This window comes from Myripristis murdjan, chromosome 1 (genome assembly GCF_902150065.1).
Source record: "Myripristis murdjan chromosome 1, fMyrMur1.1, whole genome shotgun sequence".
NCBI classification, from domain to species: Eukaryota; Metazoa; Chordata; class Actinopteri; order Holocentriformes; family Holocentridae; genus Myripristis; species Myripristis murdjan.
Genome location: NC_043980.1, coordinates 24995464 through 25022059, shown reverse-complemented (window position 1 = coordinate 25022059; position 26596 = coordinate 24995464). Strand labels below are relative to the sequence as shown.

At 41.4% G+C, this 26596-nt stretch overlaps 3 protein-coding genes across 3 annotated transcripts; all 3 read right to left on the bottom strand.

Annotated features, from left to right (window-relative positions):
- Positions 1-559: 559 nt before the first annotated feature.
- LOC115366916 (uncharacterized) lies at positions 560-3338 on the bottom strand. Its single transcript, XM_030062590.1, has 5 exons — positions 3267-3338; positions 2803-3120; positions 1712-1789; positions 1149-1259; positions 560-964 (listed from the first exon to the last, which is right to left on the bottom strand). The coding sequence occupies exons 1-5, from the start codon at positions 3313-3315 to the stop codon at positions 630-632; spliced, it is 891 nt and encodes a 296-aa protein (XP_029918450.1). The 5' UTR covers positions 3316-3338; the 3' UTR covers positions 560-629.
- Positions 3339-5397: 2059 nt separating this feature from the next.
- Positions 5398-7387, bottom strand: LOC115366927 (CMRF35-like molecule 8). The gene is made up of 6 exons (XM_030062600.1): positions 7321-7387; positions 6896-7225; positions 6491-6532; positions 6267-6302; positions 5944-6071; positions 5398-5805 (listed from the first exon to the last, which is right to left on the bottom strand). The coding sequence occupies exons 1-6, from the start codon at positions 7364-7366 to the stop codon at positions 5518-5520; spliced, it is 870 nt and encodes a 289-aa protein (XP_029918460.1). The 5' UTR covers positions 7367-7387; the 3' UTR covers positions 5398-5517.
- A 1979-nt stretch (positions 7388-9366) lies between these two features.
- On the bottom strand, positions 9367-26571 carry pla2g12a (phospholipase A2, group XIIA). The gene is made up of 4 exons (XM_030062611.1): positions 26137-26571; positions 22365-22441; positions 22051-22216; positions 9367-10803 (listed from the first exon to the last, which is right to left on the bottom strand). The coding sequence occupies exons 1-4, from the start codon at positions 26354-26356 to the stop codon at positions 10685-10687; spliced, it is 582 nt and encodes a 193-aa protein (XP_029918471.1). The 5' UTR covers positions 26357-26571; the 3' UTR covers positions 9367-10684.
- Positions 26572-26596: the final 25 nt, after the last annotated feature.

The following is a 26596-nucleotide window of genomic DNA, read 5'->3' as shown; positions in this document are numbered from 1 at the left end:
GGCCAATTCTACAAACTTCAGATTCAGTCAAAATTCAGTCTGAATTTTAGGTTCATGCGTATGTCAAAACATCAGCCTTGTAGGGCGGCCCTGGAAGTTGTGGTCATCGGCGTCATTCTGTCTCTTCTGTTTCCTTTTCTTCACAGTTCTGAGTCAAGCTGTGTGTGGCTCTTGTGTGTGTGTGTGTTTGCATCTTTGTGTGTGTGTGTGTGTGTGTGTGTGTGTGTGTGTGTGTGTGTGTGTGTGTGTGCTTGCCAGTACTTGACCAGTGTTTGCGCTAAAACCTGACACATTTCACGCCCTTCCTCTTAACCATGATGTCAATCACAAACATACATAGAAAACTTGACAGTGCACTGTAAAGAAAATACATATTGTGGATTTATAATATAATTTTAATTAATATAAAACCCAGAATATGTAAATATAGATAGATAGATAGATAGATAGAGTATATATACAGTATATCCACCTATTTGCTATCACAGACATTACTTAACTTAGTCACATATAAATGAATTAAAATAACTTATTCACAACTTAGAAACAGATAGGGACTTTACTTTGCTGATAGTTATGGTGTCAGTCAAGTGGAAATGAGAGATGATGTTGAGGGAACAGTTGTGTCATCAAACGGAGTGAGAATCATAAGCCTTGGTTTCATCATCACTTCCTCTCGAGTCATTGTAGGTAATGGTAGCGTACATGACTGATTCCTTGCGTGGCATAAGAGAGCCGTGATCTGTTTCTGTGTTAAAGGTCACAGTGGAGTAGACGAGGCTGTCTGGGGTAGATTCGGCCACGTTGGAGTAAATATTGTCTGCGTCTCTGCTTGTAACTTGGTGTTGAACAGCGGATGAAGTGTTGCTCCTGCTTCCTGCTGGTAGATTATCATAGGTGGTGATGTCACAGTGTACGTCTCGGTGCTGATTGGACATGGCATAGACAGTCTTCTGGTTCTTCACTGTGTGGAGAGCGATCATAAAAGTCAATTCACTTTTAAGGAAATTCAAAGTAAGGTTTACTACCCTGCAAAAGGATGTTTTTTTTTTTCAAACAAAACAATCCCATATTCATAAGGAAGATTTGAACTGTAGCATTCCTGATATTTCAGAGGATATTCCTAGGTGATCCTGTTTGTTTCATACCAGAAAATGCAGTGGTGTTTCGCCTGTTTCGTTTTCTGATGAATACCAGAAGGACGAATGCCAGCGCCAACACAGCTACACCAAGACTTGCACCAGTGTACACCAGCTTATCTGCAGAGGAGACAGAGGCACATCTCAGTTACTGTGGAATAATCAGAGTATCACATAAAGAAGCAATGGTCATACCTTTTTTTTTTTTTTTTTTTTTTAAGTTTTAGGCTCATCACTGAATTTTAAAAATAGCTCTTGGAGACATGCTCGATACTTTCTCATATTTTAGTTAGAGCTATGTTTTTTATAGCTGTTTTGCAAAGGCAATGTACATGAATGGGGAGGGGAAAAAACTGTGATGGGGAGGTGAATATCTGTCAGTGTCAGATATTGAGCTCAAGACCATATACAGGCAAATGTGTTACTAAAATCCTGTGTTGTTGTTTTTTTTTTTAAATCAGTATAACTGTCTGACTGACCGTGCTAACATAAATTTACTTGGACTCTACACAGTGTGGTTAGACTAGTGGTTTAATTACATTTAGTGAAACTACCCTTACCCTTACACTTACTAGAGGATGAGGTATTTGTAATCTCTGCTTCAGGTGAACTAGACTGTATTATTTTATCTTCAGGATTCCTTTTGTGTCCTGAAAGACAAACAGACCAACAGACAGACATTGGTTATGATAGCTGTAATAGGAAGTTGTTTACACCTGTACTCATGGCACGACTGATCTTACCTGCTGCTATGACATTTGCTGTGGTGGTGTCTTTGACAGGAAGGGCATGACGTGTCTTAGTGGCTTTGTGGTAGAGGAAAGAGTTGGGGGAAATGCAATGAACAGAGCACATAGGGCATATAAGAGGCTATGACAGCATGCAACTCCCATTTTAGCAAATGTACAGCACACTGGCTCCATGTTGAGTTTAAAATTTGTACTGATTCATTTTAAATCAGTGAATTATTGTGCCCATACCTAAAATCATGCAGCCTTTATCCCTGTATGAGTGCAGTCTTACATTAGCTGACAGTGATTGTTTATTTTTCCCTAGGCTGAGGCTAAAGTGGTATATCAGAATCCCAGAACTATGTAATAACCTCCCAGGCAGGGTACGGCTAGCTGCATCGTTACATGATTTGAAGATACTGCTCAAAGATCATTTTTCATAACCGTGCATTGCACTGATGATTTTATTTTGCCTTCATTTCATTTGCTTTATTTATTTATTTGCATTTATCCATGGAATTTTATGTTATTCTACGCTAAGCCCTGTGTAACACAAGTTTACAATAAAGAACAACAGCAATAGAAGTCATAATAATACACTGAGCAGACACTTATTAACTGAAGATTGTAAGAGCCAACTACACATTAACAGTGAAAATGTTTGAATAAATCAGCTTTGATAATTTAGGGTGTTTTTACATTTGCAGATGTAATTGGACACATTTATTTATGGCGGTTTGGCTCGGTTCCACTGACACATTCCCATAAGCTGTGTGACTCCCTTACAAAAAGGGAAGATCTTCATGAGACGGACAGTATTGCATAACAGTGGATGTACAGAGGAAGTAGCACAAAGGTCTTACTCTTCTAACCTGGTAGACTTACTGAAAAATAGCAGCGTCATGGCAGATATTCATTCACATTAAACTCACCGTGTGTGACTATGAGACGGACTGCAGTGTATGTATCCAAGCCAAGTCTGTCTATCGCACACCTGTACATCCCCGTGTCGGTCACTTTGAGGTCAGTAATGGTCACGTTGAATGTGTTTCCTCCGTCCCAAATCCTGTATCTGCCCTTTGAAAAGGCAGGCTTCGTTTCACTTCTTATCAGGACATCTTCATGCTCACATGTTTCCTTGCAGAAGTATTTTGTATTAGAAGATGCAAAGGAGTGAGAGCATGTGAAAGTGACCTGCTCTCCTACCACTCCTGTTACTGTAAGAGGATTAGCCTCAATGCAACATAACCCTGTCCAATAAACACAGAGACAAAAACAATGGTCAGATTTTATTTTCAGCCTCCCATTGACCTTAAGAGATATATATGTTCACCTAACCTGGGGAGCAGAAGGAAGACAAGGAAACACAGAAAAAAAAATATTATAGTCTACTTACCTCCCAGATGTAAAACAAAGATTAGGAAAATGACCTCCATGCTGCTCATACAATTCAAAGGTCCTTGTTTAATATCTCTCTGTGCATGCATATGTTACAATTCCTCTTTCTCCTCTCACTTCCTAAGTTCAGCCACTTGTGATTTAAATCTTGTCACACTTTCAATACATGTGAAGCCTCACAAAGTCCCTCCCACCTTCCTTTGTCTTCACCCATACCACAGACACACTGTCTCTGTCCTATTGCTGGCTGATTCTCTAGTACAGAAAAGGAAATGTGAACATAAAAATGAAGCTAGCTCAGCATATGTAAATAGTAGGAAAGTACGTACATCACATCACTGGTCATCTGACAGTTTTGGGAGTCCAGGGAGAAATGGTATGCTGGGCTTCAGTCACAATCTACCTTAACTATAGATCAATTAGGTTTTGAGGGCAGAATCTCCTGGATTAACCAAAGTGATGTGGAGATAAATCTGGACTCATTAAATGTTCAAATGTTTCAGTAGTTTCAATAATGTAATGTAAGATTGCCCTGACTTGTAATGATTTTCAACCCCCCACCCGCCATTAATCATTACTTATTCTACCAATAAATAATGAACACAAGGACACCCACAGACATTATCAGTCACTTTATTTTGTACAGTGGTGGATGAAGTAAGCTGTGGCAGAGGTTAGGTGATCTATTCAGCTGGTGTATGAGTACTATGCTGAGTGTACTATGGCAACATGGGCTGAAATTCCTGCTCAGACTATGGTGTCACACTTTGTCCCTTTCTTCCATTCTGTGGTCCAAGAGAGTGGATTGCTCCTTTTTCCTCATCAACAATACGCCACAGAAAAAGCCTCGGCACAACTAAAACTTACTGTACATCCTCCATAGTATCACGGCATCATTAATGTAAGTGAATCATTGCCTCTTTCACTTCTCCCTTTCTTCACACATGTTGATAATAGCTGTGTTTACATGGACCTTAATATTACACTAATAATCAAAATAAAACTGCCTCACATAACCACCACATTTGGATGGTGTAAACCTTTGATAATCCATTCAACAGGAAAATATTAGCACCTTATAAACATGAAAATGGTTAATCTGATTGTTTCTCTCTGGTTGGAATAAACATATTCTTCCTGTGTGGTGGTAACATGAGGTGAGTTTCCGTGAGGCACAGAAACATAGCAGTAGCAAAACACAACCAGTCTCTGGCTGTTCCAGTTTTTTTGTTGTAAAGATTAAATCGTTGAAAAAAAGTTTGAGGACTGTCTTTTACAAAGCTAAAAGTCAAAGCGGTGGTTCCAACCTCGCCAGTTTTCATTTTTGCAGCCTTATGGATGACCTAATGGGAGAGCAACCCCCCCCCAGAAAAAAAAACATTGTTAACACTAATGAATAATTTTGAATAATATAGTAATATTCAATGAAAGCACAATACAAGCGGTGCTAATTATGAATGTAAAATAGTGTGTTTTTAAGTGTTAAAAATTTATGTTCCAAAACCTGCCTCTTTCAGCTCACTGTTTAAGCTAATAGCTAATGGTTGTTTACAAGCTCAAGTTAGTGCATGACAGTGAGGGGGAGAGAGGACAGACCACAGGAGGAGCAAATACTGAGCTTATTATTCTTTCAAAAAGTCTGTCAGGATATTAATGTCAGAAATAGTTCATATTTTACTGATATTTTGAGTTTGTGTCTAGTAGATATCTTTTTTTTTTTTTTTTTTTTTTTTTTTTTTTTTGCATTTTAAGTTACATTATTTTGTGGCATAGTTTCATTTCATTTTCTTATTTTATCTAAAAGGGACAGTGTACAGCTCAAACATATACTGTATGTCACTATTTGATGCCATATCTTGCTTTGTTTTTTGTTCACACTACAATAATATAATGTTTTCTGAAGAATAGTTTGATGTAGTTGGATTATTCAAGGTATTTCCTCTAGTTTTAGTTTTATTTTGAGTTTCTAGTGCTTGTAAAGCTACTTTGATGGACTGTAGTGGAAATTACAACTGTGAGCAAAGAAATTTGGTTAGAGAATTATTGCTTTTAATACCATTATTTAAAACATATGAACATGCTGAGGGCTCAACACTGTACGGCAAATTTCAAAAAGAGAGAAAGCGGGATGTACAGTCATGCCAGACAGCAACTTGTTCATGTCCCCCCCAGCAGTTACTCTCTAAAATTTTGCTGTTTATTGTCCCCCCCAATAATGAAATGGGATTTTCGCCCCTGTTCCCACAGATCTATTTGAGGCTGGTGTTTGGAAGGAAGTTGTGGTAGATGTGCTCCTCTAGCAGGCTGATATCCAGTTGTTGGTACAAGCAGGTCTGCCCTGGTACATCCACAGCAACATACTCATAGATGCCCAGGGAGACAGCAGACATCCTGTGGTCTGGGTTGACTGGGACGTAGAGTTCAGGTGACGCTGGCAGTGATGCTGCTGTGTTTGTGTAATCTGAGGACACACCACCACAGAGGAGCTCTGGTCTAGTTCTTCCTGCAGTGACCATTGTCTCATAATCAGATGATATCTAGCGGATGAATACAATAACACAATAAATAACAGTGAATAAAATAGAATAATTACATATGATTCCACTGGACAGTGATGCTGATGTTTTTCTTTACAACTTGGTATTCACATTAGGGAAGAAGGCACTTGATCTAACCTGGCTATTTTGGTAGGTGCTTGAATTGTGGTTATTAACAGCCAGCTGCAGAGACAGTGTAAATACACACACAAATATCAGTGCTGCCACACATGTGACTGCAGCGAGAACCAGGGGCAGGTGAGACTCTGCAGAGGAGAAGAACAACTTTACTCAACCTGGCAGTTAACATTTCACACACTCAAGCATCTCTCTCTCTCTCTCTCTCTCTCTCTCTCTCTCTCTCTCTCTCTCTCTCTCTCTCTCTCTCTTTCACATACACACACACACACACACACACACACACAAGTTCACACGTAAACAGGCATACAGATATAACTCACTGCTGTAGATGAGGCCCTCTGGAAAGGTTGTTGTTGCTGGAAAAGGCAAATATACATAACTGCAAATAGGTGTTTATGTAGGTACATACATGAACATACGCATGAACATATGCGTGCACACACACACACACACACACAGCCTTTGGTATGGGAAATTTTGTGCATGAGCGTGTTTATGCACACACACACACACATGCATGTTCACACCTGTATACATTACTCACTCTTATGCATGAGGTCCTCTTCAGGGATTGCTGTTGTCGGTGCTAGAAAAAGGCAACAAAAGGAGAAACAGCTTACATGGAGAGTACATGCAGTAGGCACCATAATGTTAGAATGGAAAGTTCATAAAAGAGGAAGAGGTGTGAAAGAGTAACCATGCACAGTTCTCATTTATAGTAAGTGCTGCTTGTTAATTTTAGAGGACAGCATCTTCTAAATGGTGTTAACATGTCATCACCTGAAACAGCACTTTACAACATTTTAGTTGTAAGTGCTTAGTATTTAGTCTTTGCACTATGAGCACCATATTTTTTTGATATGCATCATGTGATATGTATATCTCAAGATCTGGATGAAAGAAATATTCTCACAGAAGAACTGTGCCATGATGATGTCCAGTGAAATACCTGGGGATATAATCAGCTGCATTTCACTCAAGTGATCACGTCCTAAGGAGATATCCACACCACAATTGTAAAACCCACTGTCCCCAAGGGTTAGTCTGTCCATTGTGACGATAAAGACCCTTCCAGTACTGTTGTCGAACAGAGAGAACCGTCCATCTCTCACCCGCTGGTCGTGTTTGGCTGTCTTTATCAGTTGCTGGCAGAACACTGTGTTGTCGATTCGGCAAAAGTACTTGGCATTGCTCCGCAGGCTGTCTGGGTACTCACATCTGAGGCTTAAACTCCGACCCTCTACACCCATCATAACTGTGGTTTTACCGTTGCTCAGAGCTGTCAGCCAAAATGACCAGTGTTAGTAGCTAAATCATTTTAAATGTAAAGATATGAAATAAAATGAAATTATAAATGTATGAACTACTGCTTACCTGTAATGTTTAGTATAGTAATAATGAGAATCCAGGTTGCTCCCATTACTCCAAATTTCCCTTCAACTCCCTCAGCTACACAACACTACATAAAAAATTTCCTGTTGTGTGTGTGTTCTGTGTGTGTGTGCCTGTGTGCATGTATACACATCCATGTGATTTACTGTCCATGTATGAACCTGTTCCTCTTTCGTGTGCAAAATAACCCACACCTAACGCCTAACTTACAATGTGAAAGTATACTCATGAAAGTTAGAATATCCACCTACAACAGTAATGAAATAATATATGTCTTCATCAACTCTTTCCTCTCCTTCAAGATAGCCCTGTCCTTTTCTCTTCTTCAACCGTACTCCACCTGGATCATCACTTGTCGGTAGATCATGCTACTAGTTGATATTATTTGCCTGTGTCTGCATTCCTGTGCCCTAAACTTTGTTTTGCCCTGCTGGAAACTGGGAGCCTATGTCACCATGTCAATCAGCCATATCTCCAAATCTATTTGCTGGATTGTCATAAAATTTGGTGGCAAGATTCCCTAGAGCCTAAAGCATGAAAGCTGTCAATTTTGGTGATCTTATGACTAATTAATATTGTCTACAAGCACTGGTTGGTGTCACCCTGTGGTTAACATACATACACACACACACACACACGCACAAAGTCCCTACAAGACCACACTTGTCAAAATCTTATGAAATGTTTCCAAGACTTTCATCTTGCTCTCCTGATGATTGTACAGTTTGCATATTTTTTATATAGCTGTAGCATGTAAGATTGGCCCTCTGTAGGTGCAAACAAAAATAAAGAAATTAAATATATACAACATTTGTATTTAGTCCACTTCCACAGGAATACTGAATACATGTCCCCTTGCCACACAAATGGAGAATACCATAATAAACTAGTATAAAGGATCCACAGGAGTGGGAAAAGCAGCACACCAAAATGAAGATGCAAGCTAAGCACCCACTGCCCTAATCAGTGGCAGCAATCAGAGGAAGCGCACCTGGTCTCTTCTCTTCAACCATAATAAACTAGACTTTGTAAAGTTTCTGAAGAAACTCTGAATGTGGTTGCCACCCTTGCGACCGCCTAGCCATGTGGTAAACCGCCAGCCCTGTGCTGTTGGTTGGTTCAAGTTACTGTGGTCCGGGTATTTTTTGAGTGGGCACTAGGATGTCTTTGAGCAGCTGCTATATAGTCCAGTAATTTTAGGCCAAAACTGGGGTCAACCTAGGACAAATTGCAAGAGAAGCAAACTCAACTGATTTTGATTCTTGACAAAAATGTTCAAGAGCCGGTCACAAAGTTGAAGCTATGCTGGGGTTGGATTTTTCAGCAAGACAATGATCCTATGCTCTGTTCAAAATCCACCATGGAATTCATGCAGAAGCACAAGAACAATGTTCTGGAATGGCCATCCCAGTCCCCAGGCCTTAACATCACTGAAAATGTATGGATTGATTTAAAGCAGGCTGTCCACGCACGGAAGCCAAGAAACCTGACTGAACTGGATGCGTTTTGTATGGAGGAATGGCCCAAAATACCACCTACCAGACTTCAGGGACTTGTCTGTGGCTATAGGAGGCGTCTACAGGCTGTTATTGCAGCAAAAGGAGGTTCTACTAAATATTAATGGCATTATGTCTTTGGGATGCCCAAATTTATGCACATGCGTATTTTTGTTTAAATGGACATAAAAATGTTTCTGTTGGACCAATAAAAATTTCAGTACTGAGATGTTTCTGTTTCCATAAGGTATAACATATGTTAAAATGAAGTTGCTGCTTCAAAAGCTCAGCAAGTGACAAACTGATGCAATTATTTTCCTAAGGGCTGCCCAAACTTTTGCATACCACTGTAGAAACAAGTCAAGCCTAAAGCACGTGTGTCCTGAGCTAAACAACAAAGATCCAGTAATCAAGCAGAACAGTTTTTTTTTTTTTTTCAAACAATACATCTTGCAAACATGAGTTTCACAGGGAATGTTCTTCAATACTTTGTAACAGTGCACACAAAGAATCAGAGCCAGAAAAAATAAAATAAAATAAAATAAAAAAATATTGTATTTAGTTCCATGTGAGAAAAAGGCAATCACAAAGGAAAAGAATTAGCCTACACAAGAGGTTTGTTAAATAAAATAAATTAATAGACCTGTTTAATTTTTTATTACAGATTTTTGATGTGATAGTGTTTGGAAATATATGCTTGGATCTGTTTGTTTAAATTTAATAACAAGATGGTAGCTAACACGAATTCCATTTTATGAATGGAAAATTTGGCCAAAATAATGTGCAAATTAGGAACATATTGCTTATTGCTGGAGAAATTAGGTTTGTTGAATATTAACAACATATCATATTCTTTAAATAACATTTCCTTACAAAAAATATCTTTTAAGATCCAAATTAAATTCAACCCAAAATAATGTCACATGTACACACCAAAAAAAAAAAAAAAAAAAAAAAAACACATTCTAGTGTTTCCACCAAATAATTGCAAAAAGAACATTTGTCTTCTATAACTGAAATATATTTACAAATCATTTCATGTATCAGGTAGTATCTATGTATGATTTCAATAAAAGTGTTTTGACTTGTAGGGAATGTACAGGTTGTAGGGTTGTAAATACAGCCTTGCGTTTTCTTCCATCAAGAGCTTGGTCTGTCAATTCATGTTTACCAGCTGTGTTTCTGATGACGGTGTTGTTAATTTTTGGTCAGAGATTGAAATTCCATCAACAGTGATGCTATAATTTGTTTATAGCATTAGTGACTGTTAATACTCAGCTGCTGTCTGGATAATTTAAAAAATGAAACAGTATCAAGCTCTAAAATGCTGTGCTCACATTACCGTCAACATGTGACCCCATTAAAAAATATTTTTTAAATAGCCACATAACATTTTTATAAATTAAAAATAAGGAATGCATAGGAAATGGTGGAAACAAACATCATTTATTAATTATTGTTCTTTGCCCAGTTATTCTTATCCAGAGTTATATGGACGAGAGCCACCTATCCCAGCATGCACTGGACAAAAGTCAGGGGAAAACCCTGGACAAGTTGCCAGACTTAAAGATAAGGAACAAATATTAGCAAAATATAAATAATGACTGCAACTGGAAAAACATCAACATTTAACTCTACAAACCAAAGTAATCCAACATTCACTTAATAGCCATGTCAGTGTGCTTTTAGAAACCTAACAGGACACAAGCAACAGCAGAGACCAGTCACTCAAGCCCCATCCCTGAGAACATCTGCTCTAAGAGCCTAAAACAAGGTTGCTTGTCATTCAGCCACTGTGGTATGCAGTGTCTTTCATTCAGTCCACTTCACAGTTTTGTCTCCATGGAGGCTCACAGCTCCCTCTTCACTTCATACTGACACACACAGGACTCCCGCTGGCTGTCCAGGTAGGGCTTACACCCCAAGTGCATGACAGCGTCAAACAGAAGAGCCACCGCTGATTCACATGCTGCAGAGAGAGAGAGAGAGAGAGAGAGAGAGAGAGAGAGAGAGAGAGAGAGAGAGACACACAGAGAGAGAGAAAACACACCACAAATGACACCACATTAATTTAATTGAATCAATCAAAAACCTTTTTCCCTCTCCATGCAGACTTGCCAGCAATGCTTGTAGTAAAGGTGGCACAGTAAGTTAGTGGTATTTGGATGGGTCCAGTTTTTAAAAACCTTTCATTGTTTCTGATCAAATCTCAAAATTTGGGAATGTCAAAACTGATAAATGAGATTCTAATCATTCATATTAGCACTTAGATTAGGTGATTAACACCTATTTTAGTCAATCTTAAAAAGACAAATATCATGATAGGCCTGATGTCAAAAATCAATCTTAATCAAATTAACAGGGTGATTACAGGGTTGACACAAGAGAATAATACATAATCACAGTGTTCTTTAATGTGCTTGATGTTCCCAAATAGGGGGAGGGGCTACAAAATGTTGAGATCATGATCTTGTGGTATCTGGACGAGAATGCGCATAACCATTTTTTGGGAGGGGTGGGTTGTTATTATCATTGTGTGTACTATGTATTAATGTATGTTTCCTTTGTTGTTGGGGTTCCCCTTCAAATTCAGTGTAATCTTATGATTTTAAGTCCATTTTTCACCACATTTAATTGAATCTGCAAATTTATGTTCTTAAATAAAGCTCTATCTTGCCATCTGCTGGACAAACATTGTTACAACATGTTAAAAAAAAAGTCTACAAAACTCTCTGCCACAGACTGGCCAGTGAAAAAGCCGTATCGAGGTGGGAGTAAGAGATTGTCAAGAATTTGATCTTCATATAAAATGTCAACATTAAATACTATTTTTTAACATATATTTTTTAAAAAATGGCTGAGGTACAGTAAAGTTTTCCTAATTTGTGCCTTTGCATTTTGAAAAAGGGTAATATCACGGTTTGGTTTGCTGTCTACAACCTTTGTCACATTGCACTTGTCCTCACCAGAAACTGTGCCCAAGTCCATGTTTAACCTTTAGTCTTTTTTGTGTGGACTGCTCTTTCTCCCTCCTAAGCAGCCACCTGAAACACACTTCATCCCCAGCAGCTTATCAAGACCCTTCCAGTCCTCGCTGTCTTCAACTCCAAAAATTCTCCCATGCAAGAGTGTGGATACCCGACCCGGGCCCGTCAGGACCGGTCGAACCCCGACAGGTCAGGCCGGGTTCAGACAAATATTTCGAAATTATGTTCGGGTTCAGGTTGGGTTTGGTCACATCAATGTTATTTTAGAGAAAAATGATGGACCTACTGTCTGCTCTGGGCAACTTCCTGTGTGGTGCTGGAGTTTACATGATGACACTGAAGGCAACACATAGGCTACTTCAGGCAGTAAATGTAATTTAGCAATGGAGGAACAGCAAAATCTTGGGCTCAGGTCGGGTTTGAACACAAAAACATGAATGCCTGTTGGGTTCGGGCTGGGTTCAGTTACCATGTGTGATACTCACAAAATAAGTGTTTTGTTGAGGTATTATTGTTTCGTTTCATTTCCTTTGAGAGTCACTTTTTATTGTTTATTGTTATTGTATCATTTTATTTTATTATTTTATTCTGCTAATTAAGAATAAGAAACCACAGAGAAACACACAATGACATGATGTTATGTGAGATGGACACTAGGTGGCAGCACTTACCGTCACTGGGACTCTGCACTGCATCGCGGAAGTGGAGCATAATCCGACTGACTTGGAGAATGAGCAGTTGTGATTCTGCCTCACTTATTGCTGTCCTGTGTTTCCAGGTTAGTTACCAACTTTTTTCTATGACTCCAGATGTGTATAAGAACATGTAAATCCCCGTTGATGTGTGGTCCATGAGCTAGAAGCTCGTAAAGTGTGTAAATAAACAAAATAAAAGTGTCGCGGTACGTGATCAGTGTAGTAGGGAAAATGGCGCCGGCGCCGTAGTCAAATGTTAACTGTCGTTGATTTTCTTTTGGGCTCCTCGGCATTTGTGGGGTAATGCTGTGTGGGGAAAATAAGCATGTGTGTGATATATCATTTTAAAATGGGCATTTGTGTACTATTAGTGTGCGCCTGAGAATATGTTGTGTATGTAGTGTATTTCGGAGCTGTTCAAGCTAATGCTAATGTGCCGGTTAAGGCTAGCTACGGCTGCAGCCCTAGTTAAAGGCGGGCACGTAAATCATATGGTTCGAGTTCACGGTTAAAGCGGCAAGCTATGGGCCAGCCATGTTTATTATTTCAGTTAGTGTTTATACAGTGTAAATGTGAAATAGTTAACCTGCAAGTGAGATTTATTCTGTTATTTTAAGTGAGCACTTAATGTAGTCAATGTATAGTTATTACATAAAAAAATACTCTTGATGAGAGGATAAGGAATGATGTGTGTTTAAGGGAGAAGTGATTACATGATTAATGATATACAATGTGTTTTATGATAGACAGATAGCATGATTAAAGGAAAGTGTTTATCTTTAGTTTAGCACAGATTTTAATTTGAATGTTTTCAATGTTTATTTATTGGAAAATATGTGAAAAGAATAGACATTTATGTCAAGGTCATTCTAATGTGGTTAATATACCAGTGCTTTAATGCAAACAAAAATAACAGAAATAATCTATGATTGCAGTAAAGTTTTATATGAATGTGAGAATAAAAATAATCCGACTGACTTGGAGAATGAGCAGTTGTGATTCTGCCTCACTTATTGCTGTCCTGTGTTTCCAGCGCTCCTGTCAAGGATTATCTATCTGTTAGCGGGGTACTAGCCGGGACCCGCTACAGATTCTTGGGGGCTCGTCCGGGATTCTTCGATGCCATCTATTGGATTGGAAGTCGAGTGGCGTCGATGACAACACTGATCAGCAACTAGGAGGGAGGGCTGCATCATCCAGCCGCCGACCATCAGCCTTGTCAAGCCGTGGGGACTGCGACCGTGGACGAGTGGAGATCTGTGATCCAGAACCGACTGTGCCATCATCAAACTGTGTTGCCAGCCGTGAGGGGAACGAGGAGCCATCATGTCGAGTGGTGAGAGAAAAAGCCTGGTGTGGGACATCAGGAAGAGCTTACTCACCTTGTCAGCTGAAGAGCTTCTTCGGGTCGCCAGAGCGGTGGATCCAGCATTGGATGTGGAACAGTCAGAGCTTGTGGAGTACGATCAAGAGGTATATTACAACCACATTAACTCGTTCATGTATAGCAAGCATCTACTTGGAACAGAAGACGAGGGAATGGTCCAGTTGCTGATGTTAAAAGACTCTATTGATGATATAGTGAAATGTCGTGATGATGATATGCCAATGCTAAATGTAAAGGGTGATTCTGAGTTACATGCTGTGCAAAGTGATGGAAAATTTGTTGACTTTGTTGATATGTCTGATGGTTCTGTCATTACCCAAACACCTCCTAAAATCACCACAGACACTCACATTCAGGGTCACCACACACCCATTTCAGTCAGTACTGCATCACCTAGTGATGTTGTTGCACCAGATTTAGGCTCAAGTAAAGCTACAATGGTAAATGCACCTGACACAGCGAACGCTGATTTGCTTAAAGTGCTCGCAAGTTATGAAGAACTGAGCAAGAAACTCATACAGTGTATACCACCACATGCTACACCGCCACAGACACACATGCCGCCGCCCTCTGTCCTTCCCAGGCAGCCGAGCAACAATCCACCAGGTGAGCTTGCCGCCCAGTCAGCTCGCGAGGGGATGGTGTCCTTGAGGGAACTCAGTTACCTACCCAGGAGGGAGTTCAAAGTGCAAGGCGGTCAGGTTGGTGATCAATCCTCTGACATCAGCTACAATAATGTCTGCAAGCAAATTGATGATGGAATCAGGGAGGGATTTTCTGATTCAGAGATTGTTCGTGGTGTGCTCAAAATCATCAGACCAGGGATATTCAAAGAGATGTTGATAAATAAAGATGACATAACGGTGGCTGAACTCAAGGGGTTTCTCCAAACTCACCTAAGAGAAAAAAACAGCACAGAGTTATTTCAAGAGTTGATGTGCACAAAACAGGAAGAGAATGAGACACCACAACAATTTCTCTACCGGGTAATAGGCTTAAAACAACGCATCCTATTCACATCAAAACTGGCTGACGCTGACATTAAATACTCTACAGCCACAGTACAAGATGTTTTCCTACATACAGTATACCAAGGCTTTGGACACAAGCACACTGACATACGCAGAGAACTCAAACCTTTGTTGTCAAACAGCGGTGTCACTGATGAGATGATCCTTCGTCATGTGATGAAAATCACCAGTGAAGAAAATGAGAGAATGAAAAGACTTGGCTCTTCCCGCCGGCAGACGGTAACAAATGCACACAGCGCGCAGCTTGAACCTGATGAAGTAAAGAAACATAACTCAAAGTCAGAGAGTGCAGAGCCCAAATCAAACCAAACAAAACCAGATCCCCTGAGAGACCTCACAACCAAAGTAGAGGAGCTCACCAGACTTGTTATGACCATGCAAAGACAAAATGAACAACAGCTAACACACAATGGGCGTCAGTACAGTCAAAATCGGACACAATCTAAACGTGGAAAGTCCTATGGTTGTCCAAGCTGTGTGGAACAAGACAGACCAGACTGTAAACATTGTTTCATATGTGGGGATGAAGGACACCGTGCAGCAGGCTGTCTAAAACGGGCAAAGAGACAGGGAAACTTCAACCGGCCACTGGAGGGGGACATCTAGTGACCGAGTCTGGAAGTAAGTCCCAACCGGTAAGTGAGGCCAAAAATGACAAAACACACCCCTCCTCACCCCCTACCCCTGGAATGACAAGCACACAAAGTCGCTGCACACAAGTAGCACAGCCCCCTCCTCAACTACCACGTGTAGCTAAAGCCCGAGCTGTTGCTAGCCTCATTGGTAAAAAAGCCCTAGTTCAGAGCTATCTAAATGGCTTACCAGTCACCTCACTGCTCGACTCTGGGTCACAAGTCAGTATAATCAGCCGTGCCTGGAAAGATGAATACCTACCTGACCTCAGCATTCACCCAGTGTCAGAGATCTTAGGGGAGGATGAACTGAGGGTCGTTGCAGCAAATGGCGGCCTCATTCCATATGATGGGTGGGTGGCTATTACAGTGAACTTGCCAGGGAATTTGGATCCCAATCTGTCCATTAGTGTCCCATTTCTCATCAGTAGTGACTCGATGGATAGACCATTGATCGGCTTTAATGTTTTGGAAGTGTTAATTTGTGGCCAACCAGAGAAACTAATGCCAGTACTTGTTAGCCTTCTTAGCAATGCCATATCTGTCCCCAGTGAAACAGCTGAAGCTCTTGTCAACTTTGTGCAGACATCAAAGATAGCAATGCAGCAGGGGCTAGTGAGAACAGGGGCCAAAGACATCGTACTCCCAGCTGGTCAAGTATCGTGGGTGAAGTGTCGGGTCCCCTCAAACATGGATGCCTCTACCCGATTAGTGTTGTTTGAAACAGACGAAGACAGTCTGTCATCTGGACAGTGGGATGCAGGGCCAGGTTTGTTACAAATCCAGAACCCAACCAAGCCCTATGTCACCATTCCAATTGGTAACAACACTAATCATGACATCACAATACCACGTAAAACAGCGCTAGGGATCCTGCAGCATGTTGAAAATGTGGTGGAGGCAGATATCCTGGACAAATCACAGCCTGCAGCAATTGTCAGTGAGGTCACCACCACTCATGTCAGCAGTTCAGACTCACCCATGTGGCACCCACCTGTGAACCTCGACCACCTGGAGGAAGAACAGCAGGAGGCTGCTAGGAGGATGCTGTATGAGGAGTCAAATGCCTTTGCTAGGGATGGAGATGACATTGGCTGTATCCCAGATCTGCAAATGGTGATCAACCTCAAAGACGACGTCCCTGTGCAGAAAGCGTATACATCCATTCCCAAACCACTGTTTAAAGAAGTGAAGGAGTACATTCAAGATCTTCTTGTAAAGGGATGGATAGTGAAGTCCAAGTCTGCCTATTCTGCCCCAGTGGTGTGTGTGCGGAAGAAGGACGGCACTCTGCGCCTCTGTATAGACTATCGCCTCCTAAATCAAAAAACTGTACCTGACAGGCATCCACTGCCACGAATACAGGATTTGACGGACACACTGGGTGGGTACTCAATGTTCAGTATACTTGACCAAGGTAAAGCTTACCACCAGGGGTTTGTAGCAGAAGGGTCACGCCATCTCACCGCCTTCATCACACCCTGGGGGCTTTATGAATGGACAAGGATCCCATTTGGACTTTCTAATGCACCTGCAGCTTTCCAGAGGAGCATGGAGGAGATGTTGGGCTCCCTGAGAGACGAGTGCTGCATCCCGTACTTGGATGACCTACTCTGCTACTCCAGATCTTTCAGTGACCATGTGGAGGTGATTCGCAGGGTCCTTCAAGCACTGCAGTGCCATGGGGTGAAGCTGCGGGCAGAGAAGTGCGAGATGTTTCAGAAGGAGGTCCGCTATGTTGGACGCTTGGTGTCGGCCGAGGGAGTTCGAGTTGACCCCAAAGACATTGATGCAGTGCTGGCCTTAAAAACCAAAACACCCCAAACAGTTGGTGAACTCCGACAGGTCCTCGGTTTCCTGAGCTATTACCGCTCCTACGTACAGGATTTTGCTAAAATAGCGAAACCACTGTATGAGCTGCTCCAAGTTAAGTCCTCAATGCCCCAACTCCTTCCACGTCACTGCAAGTCCAAGGGTCCCCAACTCCCGTCCAAAACACCCATTGAGTGGAAGGCTGATCACCAAAGCACCCTGGAAAGGCTAGTCAGTATGTTGACCAAACCCCCAGTCCTCGCTTACCCCAACTTTGAGGAGCCATTCGTCCTGCACACCGATGCTTCGGAGAAAGGGCTCGGCGCGATCCTCTATCAGCAGCAGGGTGAGAAAATGCGAGTGATCGGATATGGATCCAGAACTCTGACACCGGCAGAACGGAACTACAGACTCCACAGCAGGAAACTCGAATTCCTGGCTCTGAAGTGGGCAGTGTGCGAGAAATTCAGGGATTATCTCTTCTATGCTCCACACTTTACCATCTACACTGATAATAACCCACTTACCTACGTCATGAGCACCGCAAAACTCAATGCAGTTGGACATCGCTGGGTTGGAGAATTGTCAGAGTTCCGCTTCAACATAAAATACAGACCTGGAAAAAACAACATTGATGCTGATACGCTCTCACGCATCCCACTTGATATTGACAACTATGTCGCAACATGCACTGAGGAGCTGTCTCAGGACGTGCTGCATGCAACCTGGGAGGGAGGCAGAGCAGCTCTGAAGAAAGATGTAGCATGGATAGTTGCACTTTACACCTCCTCTGCTGATGTACTGCCCCAGCCTCATCCACTAGTGCCTGAAATAAGCCTCGAAGAGCTGGCAAAGGCCCAACGGGATGACCCTGGGATAGGGGAAATAATAAGACTGAAAGAGACCAGTAATGTTCTCACTAATGAGGTCAGAAGGTCAGTGGGCGGGCTCACTCGCAAACTCCTTCATGAGTGGAGTCAACTACATTTGGAGAATGGAGTCCTGTACCGCCGGACATCAGAAAGAAAACAGTTAGTCCTACCTGTCAAGTACCGGTCAGTTGCCCTAAAACACCTCCATGACAACATGGGACACGTTGGGACGGAACGTGTGCTCCACCTTGCCAGAGAGCGTTTTTACTGGCCATACATGAAGAAATGTATAGAGGATTATGTCACAAGAAAATGCAGCTGCATAAAACAAAAGAAACCCACCACACATGTTCGAGCACCAATGGGTGGCCTGACCTCTTCTTCCCCTCTTGATCTGGTCTGCATAGACTATTTACACCTGGAGAAAAGCAAAGGAGGCTTTGAGTACATTCTGGTGGTAATTGACCATTTTACCAGATTTGCTCAGGCTTACCCAACCAAAAACAAATCAGGGCAAACTGCAGCTGAACGAATATACAACGACTACATACCTCGGCTCGGCTATCCAAATCGTCTTCACCATGACCAAGGACGTGAATTCGAGAATGACCTTTTCCGCACTCTTGGACGGCTGTCAGGGGTCGGACACTCAAGGACATCTCCATACCATCCACAATGTAACCCCGCTGAGCGGTTCAACCGCACATTGCTTCAAATGTTACGGACACTGACAGACAGGGAAAAGGAGAGATGGAAGGAACATTTACCACAAATGATACATGCATATAACTGCACCCGCCACGAGTCCACTGGGTACTCACCTCATTACTTGCTGTATGGACAGCACCCCCGTCTCCCTGTGGATCTTTTGTTCGGATTATTGGAAAACACAGAATCAGTGACACACAAAGGATATGTGGAGAAATGGTCAAAAAGGATGACAGAAGCCTACAAGATTGCAAATAAGACTAGCTTGTCATCAAGTGCAAAGAACAAGTCCTACTATGACCAAAGGGCGAGGGGAGTGGTCCTCAAACCAGGAGATCGAGTGCTGGTTCGGAACATGGGTGAGCGAGGTGGACCTGGTAAACTTCGCTCATACTGGGAGAAGAAGATTTATGTGGTGAAGGAGCAAATCTCTGACAATCCTGTATATGTCATTCATCCTGAGGGAGACTCCGGTACAAGAAACAGAACCATACACAGAAATTTGCTGCTTTTAGTTAATGACTTACCTGTCGAGGGCCCAACACAGTCAGCTGACATGGCCTTAACACCCCCTCAGAGACAAAAACAACCTCAACAGAGGGCAAGCTCTGCCGACAACGATGTGACGGACACTGATGATGAGGATGAGGGGACAGGAGGTTATTGGTTGAGAACACCTATAGTCAGGATGGAAAGTGATCAATCTGGACGTAGCAGATTAACAGCTTCAGAAGGAGGGCAAATGTCGGTATCAAGGCCATCTCTCCCTGCAACAGTTCCTGTTCAGACTCCAAAGAAACCGTCCATGATCCACAAGGGACATTCAAATGCAGTACCTAGGATAGGAACTGAACGTATGGATGCATACTTACCGAATGAGACAAACCTACCTGAAAGAGACAACACACACACGGATGAGACAAACCTACCTGAAAGAGACAACACACACACGGATGAGACAAACCTACCTGAAAGAGACAACACACACACGGATGAGACAAACCTACCTGAAAGAGACAACATACACACGGATGAGACAAACCTACCTGAAGGAGACAACACACACACGGATGGGACAAACTTACCTGTAAGAGAACACAAACAAAACTCCCCTGTAAAAGAAAGGGAGGCAGGATTAGTGGGTGATGAATCACAGATAAATGAACAACATGACGTCTTACACCCACCTCAGCCTGAAGAGGATGAGCAAAATGACCATGCTGAACAAATACAGGTGGAAAGACCGAGTTCTCCTCTTATAAGGACTTTACCTGCAGGAGATGAACACAGAGAGGTGAGGAGGTCAGCCAGGGAGAGGAGACCAAGACCAACGTTCACTTATGAGTCACTGGGCCAACCTTCAATACAAACCCATGTAAATCCCATCTCCTCACAGATTACTTCAGCCTCCCTACCTTTCATGCCACACATAGCCGGACAGTTCATTGTACCTGCTCCTTACATGCCACAAATGTACATGCCTTATACATACTACATGCCAGTCAACACACAGGTTTATTAAAAAAAAAAAAAGAAAAAAAAAAGAAAAAAACTGTAACAAATGTCGGGAGCCATTTTTTTGTTGTCGGGGTGGATGTGATACTCACAAAATAAGTGTTTTGTTGAGGTATTATTGTTTCGTTTCATTTCCTTTGAGAGTCACTTTTTATTGTTTATTGTTATTGTATCATTTTATTTTATTATTTTATTCTGCTAATTAAGAATAAGAAACCACAGAGAAACACACAATGACATGATGTTATGTGAGATGGACACTAGGTGGCAGCACTTACCGTCACTGGGACTCTGCACTGCATCGCGGAAGTGGAGCATAATCCGACTGACTTGGAGAATGAGCAGTTGTGATTCTGCCTCACTTATTGCTGTCCTGTGTTTCCAGGTTAGTTACCAACTTTTTTCTATGACTCCAGATGTTTATAAGAACATGTAAATCCCCGTTGATGTGTGGTCCATGAGCTAGAAGCTCGTAAAGTGTGTAAATAAACAAAATAAAAGTGTCGCGGTACGTGATCAGTGTAGTAGGGAAAATGGCGCCGGCGCCGTAGTCAAATGTTAACTGTCGTTGATTTTCTTTTGGGCTCCTCGGCATTTGTGGGGTAATGCTGTGTGGGGAAAATAAGCATGTGTGTGATATATCATTTTAAAATGGGCATTTGTGTACTATTAGTGTGCGCCTGAGAATATGTTGTGTATGTAGTGTATTTCGGAGCTGTTCAAGCTAATGCTAATGTGCCGGTTAAGGCTAGCTACGGCTGCAGCCCTAGTTAAAGGCGGGCACGTAAATCATATGGTTCGAGTTCACGGTTAAAGCGGCAAGCTATGGGCCAGCCATGTTTATTATTTCAGTTAGTGTTTATACAGTGTAAATGTGAAATAGTTAACCTGCAAGTGAGATTTATTCTGTTATTTTAAGTGAGCACTTAATGTAGTCAATGTATAGTTATTACATAAAAAAAATACTCTTGATGAGAGGATAAGGAATGATGTGTGTTTAAGGGAGAAGTGATTACATGATTAATGATATACAATGTGTTTTATGATAGACAGATAGCATGATTAAAGGAAAGTGTTTATCTTTAGTTTAGCACAGATTTTAATTTGAATGTTTTCAATGTTTATTTATTGGAAAATATGTGAAAAGAATAGACATTTATGTCAAGGTCATTCTAATGTGGTTAATATACCAGTGCTTTAATGCAAACAAAAATAACAGAAATAATCTATGATTGCAGTAAAGTTTTATATGAATGTGAGAATAAAAATAATCCGACTGACTTGGAGAATGAGCAGTTGTGATTCTGCCTCACTTATTGCTGTCCTGTGTTTCCAGCGCTCCTGTCAAGGATTATCTATCTGTTAGCGGGGTACTAGCCGGGACCCGCTACACATGCTCTCAGGCTCGGGTCGGGCTCAGACAAAAACATGCTGCCAAATCTGCGCTCTAGTCACGGCTTCTAGGAAGATATGAGCTTTGAGAAGTCAGGTACTTGTCTTGTGCATTTTGGACAGTTTCAGTATCAGTTTTAACCCCAGTCCTACCAGCCCCCTCCCACTGGACCACAGCCTCTCACCTTGGACACTTTGAGCCAATCCAAGAGTCTTTTGCACCTTCCTACAGATCGTCTCCAGGCAGTTTTGGAACTGTTCATCACAGTCGCGCTTCTCTTGACCGCAGGTGTCATAGCAACGGTCGTGTTGGTTACAGCACTTGGTCATGGATGGGATACCTATGTCAAACTGAAGACAGATAAGAGCGTCCGTCATACATGTGTTGAAAAACAGTTGTAAGTTTTGGTTTGGTTGTACAACAGGAATTGAATGACAGACTATTTTGAGTGACCACGACAAAACACTCCAACTCTCAACCTTTGATGTACTACTGTACCTGAAATCCAAACAGTGGAGACCCACAGCCATTGGGTGGCGATGGCTTGTAACCAGGACGAGGTGTTGGCTTATAACCTATGGAATGAGAGAGGAGAATAGGTAAAGATAAAAACATTCTTAAAACACAACAACCACTAGCAAGTCCACAAAGACAATCTCACATTATAATATTAGTTACATTTGTCCAGAAATGGATAGTATTTGAAATTGCTACTCAAGAATTAAGTAGTACTAATTTGCTGATATTTTCTCAAGTGGTAGAGTAAAAATCTACCTAAATAAAACTGAAGTCTGGCCAATTTAAAATGCAGTCAGAGCAGATGTTACAAAGTTACTACTTTTTGGGAAAAAAATAAAAATAACTTTGTTTAAATGTGATCTTTTCCCTGCAATTCTAAAAGGATGAGAGCACAAAGTTCCAAGTAGATTCCTCTTTTAGTTGGAAACGCAGAAATTAAAAAAAAAAAAAAAAAAAAAAAAAAAAAGGTCACATTACCCTTCTCATTTTCGCTGACTTGAAGTTCACTGAGGAAGATTCCGAACCTTACAACATTGGAAAAACTTACAACATTTGTACTCTCTTATGGATGTGGAAGTAAAATACTTCAGCTAAAATGTACTTAAGTAAAAGTACTGACTTTAAGAAATTTTTAAGAATTTTGGAGGAACTACCCTCATTTTTTGTGTGTACACTCTGCAGGGAATGGGAATGATCATAGTTCTTAGAGCCACGTTCTGAGGGACTTTTTAAGCTCCTACTCGGGTAGCAAAAATAATGGAATAGTTCCCAGTGAATTTCAAATATTATTTTTGCTTGACATACCCATCCCTCGTTATTATCATATCACAAACACACGCAACTGCGATCACGCCATGCTCCATCATGTTGTTGTTGTAGAGAAATGACATACAGCTGTCAGCTTATGTCATGTCAGCGTTCCTAGCGACGTGTGAATGCAGACATACAAAAGCAGGGTTACCTGTAATTTTAATTTCCCTTTAATTTCCCTTAATTTCCCTTTAAATTCCACTTTAGTCAACCTGTTCTCTCTTACCATGTCTGAAGTTTCCTGTAGGCCTAGTTTAATGCAGGGGATTTTTTTTTGTAATTTCACTTTATATCAACTAATGTGATAAAATTCCATAATACAAATATGGCAAAAAAAAAAAAAAAAAATGCAAGTTTATTTATAGCCTATAAGGCTTCAGTACAGTATAAAAGTCATTTTTGATGGTTGATGTTAGCTAAGATCTCTCTCTCTCTTCAAGTTTTGTATATAGGATTTACCTTGGAGTTAACATTATTGTCTGTAAACACAAGTGGCCTGTGAGACACTGTCACGAGAAAAGTTTTTTTTTCTGTTTTTTTTTTTGTTGTTGTTGTTGTTTTTTGTTGGGTTTTTTTGTGTTTTTTTTTCCCCCAAGAAAGCCATCCCTAGTTAGTGGAGGAATCATTTTGGAAGAACCAATGGGGCAAAGATTTAAGGTTATTTCATGGATCTAAGAAATGGGCAGGATTTGTTATATTAAAAAAGGACAACTTTAAAGGTAAAGTGTTGGAAATAAAATCTGATGAAAAGATACACTCGATTTTCTTGGTGACAGTAATTTATGGTCATACTGTTTAGGCAGAGAATATTTACGGATATAATTCAGACTCTTTAAACTGTTCCTAAATGGGAGAGCTGGGAAACATTACTTTAGAATTCATTATAAATGGGTGTGTGGCGATCAGGCAGCACAGGAAAAATAGGGTGAGAGGGCGTTGTGTCACCTTCGTGGTGTTGGACCTGAGCTGGGGCGTGTGGTTAATGAGGTGTCGGCACAAAGGAAGAACCTGGTGGTCATAAATTTCTACAATTCATACAGGAAATTAGAACTCAGCAGACTTAGAAGCAAATGGAAGGAATAAGGAGAGGGTGCACTGTGGTGCGGCGAGTTCAAGGCACATAATTCATCATGAGACAATGACTAAACTGATTAAAATGACCAGGTCGTGGAGGAGCTGCTGATGAGAAACATGTGGTTTGCATTAATGATGTTAGAAACACAAGGGTAGATGTGAACACTGGCAAGGAATCTATGCTAGATCTGACATTAGTAACTGATACATCAGCGCCACTGTGTGACAGGCAAGTGCATCAGTAGAGGACCACTGGAAGTGACCATGCAGTACACTGTGAAATCACATAGCAACGGTACAGATCGCAGAGACCAGTGGTGGAAAATGCACTTCTGGAAATCTCTTCAGGGAAGGTGATAAACATCTTCATCACATTAGTGGCAATATGAACATGGAAATGATCAACTGTAAACTAATGCAAGGTATCATATCAGCTACAATATTCTACTCCTACAAGCACAGGCAGAAAGAAGAAGAAATTAGCACTGTGGTGGGACGCCAAGTTCAAACAAGCAGGAAAGGGTAGAAATTAAGCATTTGAACTGGTCAAAAGATGACATACAAACAAGCCCAAATCCTAGTCAGGAAAACAAGGCAAAGAGGACATATTGGAGGAAGATCTGTGGGTCAATTAGGAACACAACGACCCTGTTCTGAGCACCGGAAGTGGGGATTGATATTATGTTATAAAAACATATGGCAGGAACAATATGGGAAAAATAATAGATGCACCAGTGTGAGTCGCTGTGGCTCTGTAGGAAACATCTAATGGCCAACTGGATAAATCTGAGGGGATGCAATGAAAGCCATCCAACTAAGAGGGTCCTGGAGCGTTGCTGGGAGAGGGGAAGGAGACAAAACACAAGTTTTGGATGGGTAAACAAGGACACAGCAGAACAAATGAAAGTTGAATTGAATCTTGTCCAACTGTGGCATGTCCTGTGAGACCAGTCTGAATGTGTGGACATGGCACTACTGAATATCAAACACAGAAATAAAACAACAGATATACACTACTCACAAAAAGTTAGGGATATTCGGCTTTCGGGTGAAATTTCAGGATGAACCTAAAATGCATTCTAACCTTTACAGGTGAACTTAATGTGACCTTCTGTAAACTTTTGAATGCATGTGTCCAACTGTTCAATGTTTCAGTACTTTTTGCACAAGTTGCTGTTCTCTAACAAGGAGTTTAACGGCAAAATTCACATCAGGAGTTTGATGCTCCAGCTCATGGAGGTCGTATCATTAGGGAACGGCTGCTGGATAAATGAATAGAAATAGGCAAGATGACTAGATGAACAATCAGCATGCTAAATCACACTATAACCTACATTCATGTATGATAACACAAAACTGGCTTGCAGAAGGCAGAAGAAACAGCATCACAGCTGAGCTATCTAGCACCATGACAGAAAACGTTGCCACTGTATAAACACATTTTGTGTTGTGTGGTCTCAGTAATCCTGTTGTAGTCACTGGCCACTGCTATCTGTCAGGAAAAAGAGAAAATGGAGCCATCCTGATTTAACCATGAAGACGATGATAACAGGTCTAAAGAGGATTTGGACAAATGGGGGACATGATGGAAGACTTATTTAGATTATTGAGAGAAACTGGCGGGGCAGTAATGCACCCTAGAGGATACAAGCTGCCATTACACCTCACAGAAGAAAAAGGAGTTCTTGGGGGCTTCTGTCCAAAAAAAAAAAAGTCCCAAGATCTGTCCCGTGGGAAAGCGCCTTCATTTTGGAGGTTAGAAACCAGGCCAAACAATGAACTGTACAAAAACACATGGACTTCCCCTTTAACTGGCGATATATGTAACTTATGTGTATCCGAGGAGTAACATATAAAATGGGCTTACCGTCGCTGCATTTGTAGTGACACAACCCATCGTCGCCGCCAATCAAGTCCAGCGCAGCATTTAGGTACGTGTCAATCTTATGTATGCCATTACGAATGGTTTTCAAAGTCATTCGCCAGTCTGGAGTCGCTGGCTCTTGTTCGCAGGACAGTACACACAGGAAACAGCCGCAGCAGCACAGACCGAGGAGGAGCAGGGACATGTAGTGGTGGCAGTACATAGTCCACTTGGCGTCAGGGCCACACACACCAGCCTCTCCTGGTGCGTACGTCAACTTCAACAGCGGCGTTTGACTGAGTCCTCAAACCGTCGGCCTGATAACATTTCAGTCGCTAGTTTGTCTTTTTTAGTTCACCTCCACAAACCGACCAGCAACCATCAACAGCCTACCTGCCACAGCTGGGAATGTATCTTCCGGGTTCAGCGGAGTCACATGACCGCTGATAGACCAATGAGGACT

Excerpts from the sequence above, each read along its gene's own strand:
- pla2g12a (XM_030062611.1), bottom strand. The coding sequence starts at position 26,356 with ATGTACTGCCACCACTACATGTCCCTGCTCCTCCTCGGTCTGTGCTGC. Across the intron at positions 22,217-22,364 it reads CTCCACTGTTTGGATTTCAG|TTTGACATAGGTATCCCATC; the intron begins GTACAGTAGTAC and ends ATCTGTCTTCAG. Across the intron at positions 10,804-22,050 it reads ATTGGCTCAAAGTGTCCAAG|CATGTGAATCAGCGGTGGCT; the intron begins GTGAGAGGCTGT and ends CTCTCTCTGCAG.
- LOC115366927 (XM_030062600.1), bottom strand. The coding sequence starts at position 7,366 with ATGGGAGCAACCTGGATTCTCATTATTACTATACTAAACATTACAG. Across the intron at positions 7,226-7,320 it reads TACTATACTAAACATTACAG|CTCTGAGCAACGGTAAAACC; the intron begins GTAAGCAGTAGT and ends TTTGGCTGACAG. Across the intron at positions 6,072-6,266 it reads AGAGGGCCTCATCTACAGCA|AGTCTCACCTGCCCCTGGTT; the intron begins GTGAGTTATATC and ends TCTCCTCTGCAG.
- LOC115366916 (XM_030062590.1), bottom strand. The coding sequence starts at position 3,315 with ATGAGCAGCATGGAGGTCATTTTCCTAATCTTTGTTTTACATCTGGGA. Across the intron at positions 1,260-1,711 it reads TACAAATACCTCATCCTCTA|ATAAGCTGGTGTACACTGGT; the intron begins GTAAGTGTAAGG and ends TCTCCTCTGCAG. Across the intron at positions 965-1,148 it reads AAACACCACTGCATTTTCTG|TGAAGAACCAGAAGACTGTC; the intron begins GTATGAAACAAA and ends CTCTCCACACAG.